This window comes from Myotis davidii, unplaced genomic scaffold (assembly GCF_000327345.1).
Source record: "Myotis davidii unplaced genomic scaffold, ASM32734v1 scaffold392, whole genome shotgun sequence".
Classification (NCBI taxonomy): Eukaryota; Metazoa; Chordata; class Mammalia; order Chiroptera; family Vespertilionidae; genus Myotis; species Myotis davidii.
The window spans coordinates 3,747,843-3,752,865 of record NW_006284244.1 but is presented as its reverse complement, the minus strand read 5'-3'; the positions used below and the strand labels follow the sequence as shown (position 1 = coordinate 3,752,865).

Genomic DNA, 5,023 nt, shown 5'->3' with positions numbered 1-5,023 from the left:
CACTCCTATCTCCTTCCTGCCTTCTGATTCTATTTGCCATAGAAGCAAAAAGAATAAGCCTAAGCGAGGCCCCGAGGTCATCCACCCCTGCTTTTGTGCCAGGACAAGCAAACAACCTAAGCCAATTACTAACCGGTTTTTTTTAAAAACCTCCAATCAGAGAGACTCCTCGACTACTTTTTGTGAACTGTTGCTCCATGCAACTGCACACTCCACATGTCTTTCCCCATCTGTGTGTGCCCTTATCTCGCTGTTCTATTTTTTTCCTCATTTGCATTAACCCTTTCTCACCTTTTTTTGAACCTCCAGGACTTCTCAGAAGTGGCGGGAGACAATATTCCTCAGCAAAAAGCCAAGATAGTAAGGTGAGTCCCTAATCCCGGGGAACCCTAATCCCCAGCGAAGTGGGAAGGACAGTGGGGTGAGGTGATAGCACTCCTCATTTTATAAGGTATTTATTCTGCGGCTAAGCAAATACTCTCAATTCTTTTTAACCTCCCAAGACTGACACTTGTGAGTCTGTTTCCAAACCGGACACTAGAGGGCTCCCACGGGTTAAAAATAAGTGGGAAATTATTTGAATGAGAACTGCTTCTTTAAGGCATTTGCTCTTTCAGAATTTAAAATTAAAGCTCATTTCCTAAACATTTTTAAAAAATTAGCTGTATTAAAATCGGGTTACAAGAAGCCAAGTTTACAAGCAACTGGCTTGTTTTTTTGTGTTGCCCAGTAGTTTGCAAGGGAGCTTTTAAAGCCGAGCTGAAGTATTTGAAATGTGGAACACTCTTGACCATGAAATATGTTCTACTTACATGCCTCAGCCTTTCAAAGTTCTTTGCATTAGAGTCAGGGATTACATTGTTCCTGGAGCTGAGCATGGGGCCAGCTGTGTAAGTAAGGTTGCTTACAGTTTCTTCTTCTTTTTAATAATGTGAATAAGTAGAGCTAGGGATCCTTTAATTTTCCTTCAGCTGACTTTGGTGGAAAGAAAAGGGATAAAAAGTAGTCAGATCTGTGTGCTGTGTTTCTCCTTGTGTGTGTGACTAAAAATGTAACTGCTTTCAAGATATATGGGCATTTATGACTTTATATGGTGTTAACTATTTTTATATTAACTATTAATGGAAGATAATGGAACGTATTATGAAGAAAAACTGTACTGTTAGATTAAGAGAATATATTTTTGAATTTGAATGTTATTTAGTTAACTAATTAGTTAGTGCAGGATTTTAAAAAATATATATGGAATTTAGATAAATATTTAAAAAACCATCTATTGCTTATTTTTTAAATTATTTCTGAATTTCAAAAAGGAAAAGCCTGAATTTGTCAAACTTTAATGCTTTTCCTTCAGAATCAAATTGTAAGACTAGCTACACATTAAAAAATATTATTGGATTTTTGGGGCTTGTTCTCACTTGTTTAAACTGAATATCAAACCTATACATCTATTTTGTTTCTGTTTTTTAAACTTCATTAAAAATGTTAGTGGTGATATTAATGAAAGGAAAGAGTTACTTTTCTCTTTACTCTTGTGGAGGAACTGAGCTAGTATGAGGTTGTGACTCAGTTAACTCTCATTTCCATTCATTCTCAGAAACAAGCCACACTTCTCCTTGGGGAGGCTGATAGGAGTTTAAAAGGTTTGTTGTGGCGAGTGTCACAGACATTCCCAACTCCATCACCAACTCTTTGCTTCCACCTCTACCCACTGGAGACCACTTAGACACCTAAGCGGAGGCGATAGCAGAATTCAGGAAACCATGCATCATGTCACCGGGAGACAGCTGCAGACTTTAAACTCCGTTCACCATGCGGATGCGGCCGAGAAATGACCTGTCCAGGCAAGCCAGGGCAGCTCCTGAACTGGTTCCTCTGCTCCCTGTGCGTCCCGGGAGTGTGCAAGCTCTGGAGCAGCCGGCGCCCCAGGACCCGGAGGAACCTCTTGCTGGGCACTGCCTGCGCCATCTACCTGGGCTTCCTGGTGAGCCAGGTGGGGCGCGCCTCGCTCCAGCACAGACCCGCAGCGGAAAAGGGGCCGCACCGGCGCCGAGACACGGCCGAGGCACCCTTCCCTGAGATACCCTTGGATGGTACCCTGGCCCCTCCCGAGTCCCAGGACAATGGAACCACCCTGCTGCCCAATGTGGTGTACATTACCCTCCGCTCCAAGCGAAGCAAGCCCGCCAACATCCGCGGCACGGTGAAACCCAAGCGCAGGAAGAAGTATGCAGTGGCATCCCTGGCCCCAGCACAGGAGGCTTTGGTCAGACCATCCCTTCAGCCGCAGGGAGCAGCAGGGGCAGCTGATGCTGAAGTGCCTGGGTACATCCAGAGAGGAAACCTGGCCAAGGTCGGGGAAAGATCCTGGAGATTGATACGGGGTCCGGGAGGACCAGTTGGGGGCGCAGATTTCCAGCTGCCCCAGGCCAGGGAGAGCAACATCAGGATCTACAGTGAGAGCGCCCCCTCGTGGCTGAGCAAAGAAGACATCCACCGAATGCGCCTGCTGGCAGATGGTGCCGTGGTGGGCTTCCAGCCAGTGTCCTCTAAGAGCCAAGCGCATTTGCTGGTGCTGGAGGGGAGCACCGCTGGCTCTGTGCCTGGTTGCGGCTCTAGCCCCTGCGGGCTGGTCAAGCAGCCCTTGGACATGAGTGAGGTGTTCGCCTTCCACCTGGACAGGATCCTGGGTCTCAACAGGACCCTGCCTTCTGTGAGCAGGAGAGCAGAGTTCATCCAAGGTAACAAGCTTCACATGCTTCGTCCTTTGCAGCTGTTGGGGTTGATTTTCTCTTTTCCCTCACTCTCTTTTTCTAAATGATTTTCTCCACCCACGTTTCACATTTGGACAGCAGCAGCAGCAGCAGCAGCAGCGTCTTTCCATATGCTTGGCATTCGTTATTGTCCCAGCCTTGGGATATGAGCGTTCCAGGGAAATGCTGTACTCAACATGCAAGAGTAAGCCTACACTGTATAAACTTTGCTCCCCATTTCCCTGACGGCACTTCCCAGTGGGTTATTAAATTTAATTAAAGCCCATGGCGATTTGCAGGATGAGGGGAGGAAGCCAGGGTGGAGGCAAAGGTCTTGCTGACAGTCAGGCATATTATGAGATAGGTTACTATGGAAGTAAGTCAAATTGTGGTCGTTTGGTTTTTGAAAGTAAGGGGGAAGTGGGTTTTATCTTTCTTGAGCAGATGGAATCTTTTTAAGGAGCCCAGAGCCAGATCACGTTAGATTCAGTCTTTTGATTTTTCACAATGGATTTAACCCCTTTATTTAACAAAGACCATGAGACAAAGAGGTGATTTGCCCAATGCTAACGAGCCATATCGGATTTTGTGGGGTTTTTTTTTCAAGTGCATGACTATGGTTTACTGCAGTGGTTCTCAACCTTGGCTGCACATTAGAATCACCTGGGAATCTTTTTAAAATCCTGATTTCTGGGCCTCATCCTCTGGAAATTCCCTTTCTTTGTTACTAATGTTGTGGCCTCACCCCATAACAAAGAAACAGAATTTCCGGAGGATGCGGCCCAGAAATCAGGACTTTAAAAAGATTCCCAGGTGATTGTAATGTGCAGCCACGGTTGAGAACCACTGGTTTACTGAGTCTGAGTTCCAAGAATCTCTCAGGTGACAAACATTTTGTTAGGTTCTGAGTAGGTAGCCAGTCACTTCCATTGCAAGTAAAGGGGCTGGCCTGTGGCCATGCTCTTGCCCCATTGAGGATATTCTCTGAGTTTTGAGGCTCTTCCAGAATACAAAGTAGAGTGGGTCAGGGGCTTGTATCTAAAAGCAGAAGAAACACAGAAGTTGCTACTGTGAACCCAGGCTTCCCCAAGAGGCTCAAAAGGACTCCAAAGAGATGACTGTAAACTAAGAGACAATTACCTTATTCCTTGTCACCATGAAATTTAGTATTTTAGTGAGATTCCCATGGAGTCTGAACAGGAATGGATTAGAACTCTAGATTCCCAATGGAGTTGGGATTATAATTTCATTTTAGAACTGCCAAACCTTTAAGTGAAGCACCAGTGATTGACTTAAAAGTCTGGCATTTCTTACTTATCCTGGCTCATGTCTGAGTGCTTCAGATTCATAGATATGTTTTAATGTCTCAAGTTCACAAAGTAGTCAACCATGATAGCCTCTCACACTTTTAATCCAATGTTGGTAAAAGCTAATTGTTATTGGGTGCTCACTGTTTGCTAAGAATGAATGGCTCATATAGTTCATACACGCGTTGACTCCTATGGTTCCCACAACAATGCTATCAAGTGGGCACTATTATTATTTCCAGTTAGTACATGAGAAAATTGAAGCTTATTTAGGCAAAGTAATTGACTCCCTGTAATCTTAATGGCTAAATTAGGTTTCGAGCATAAACCCAGTAAACTTTAGAACATAAGCTCTTAACTTACGCTGGGTTTAGGTGACTGTATCCTGTATTATTAAAACTGGAACACCCTGGAGTAAGAGAAGATTTGGGTGGGCACTGAGACAACAGCATACACTGTGGCTGTCTGGGGCAAAGCAAGACATAGGGTCATCCTTGTTATGTTATACTGCCCTTTATTTTTATGTCAGCACTAGAGGCCCAATGCATGGATTCATGATTCATGCACTGGTGGGGTCCATTGGCCTGGCCTGGGGGGGTCAGGCCGAAACTGGCTCTCTGACATACCATGAAGGGTCCCAGATTGTGAGAGGGTGGTTCTCAGGTGATGCATCCCAGAAATGGGCTCCTTCCTCTCTGGTTCTGGGTGCATCACCCAAGAACCACTGCTGCCAAGTCACCGCAGCTCGGCAGCTCCTGTGTTGAGTGTCTGCCCCTTGGTGGTCAGTGTGCATTATACTGGTAGCTATTGGTCAGAGCGTCTGCCCCCTGGTGGTCATTGTGCATCATAGCTCCTGGTTGGATGATCAGACGGTCGCATAGGCTTTTATATATATATAGATTAGAGGCCCGGTGCACAGAAAATTTTGTGCACTCGGGGTAGGGGGGGTCCCTCAGCCCAGAC

At 45.5% G+C, this 5,023-nt stretch overlaps 1 protein-coding gene across 2 annotated transcripts in view; it reads left to right on the top strand.

Moving 5' to 3' along the window:
• Positions 1 to 245: 245 nt before the first annotated feature.
• Positions 246 to 5,023, top strand: part of FAM198B (family with sequence similarity 198 member B) — a 48,689-nt gene continuing 43,911 nt past the window's right edge. The window contains exons 1-2 of one of the 2 annotated variants that reach the window (XM_006754279.2): positions 246 to 365; positions 1,598 to 2,741. In XM_006754279.2, coding sequence (XP_006754342.1) covers positions 1,832 to 2,741 — 910 coding nt within the window. In that variant the 5' untranslated portion in view covers positions 246 to 365; positions 1,598 to 1,831. Of the gene's footprint in view, positions 366 to 840; positions 891 to 1,597; positions 2,742 to 5,023 lie in introns of those variants that run through there. The other variant, XM_006754280.2, reaches the window with a different exon arrangement.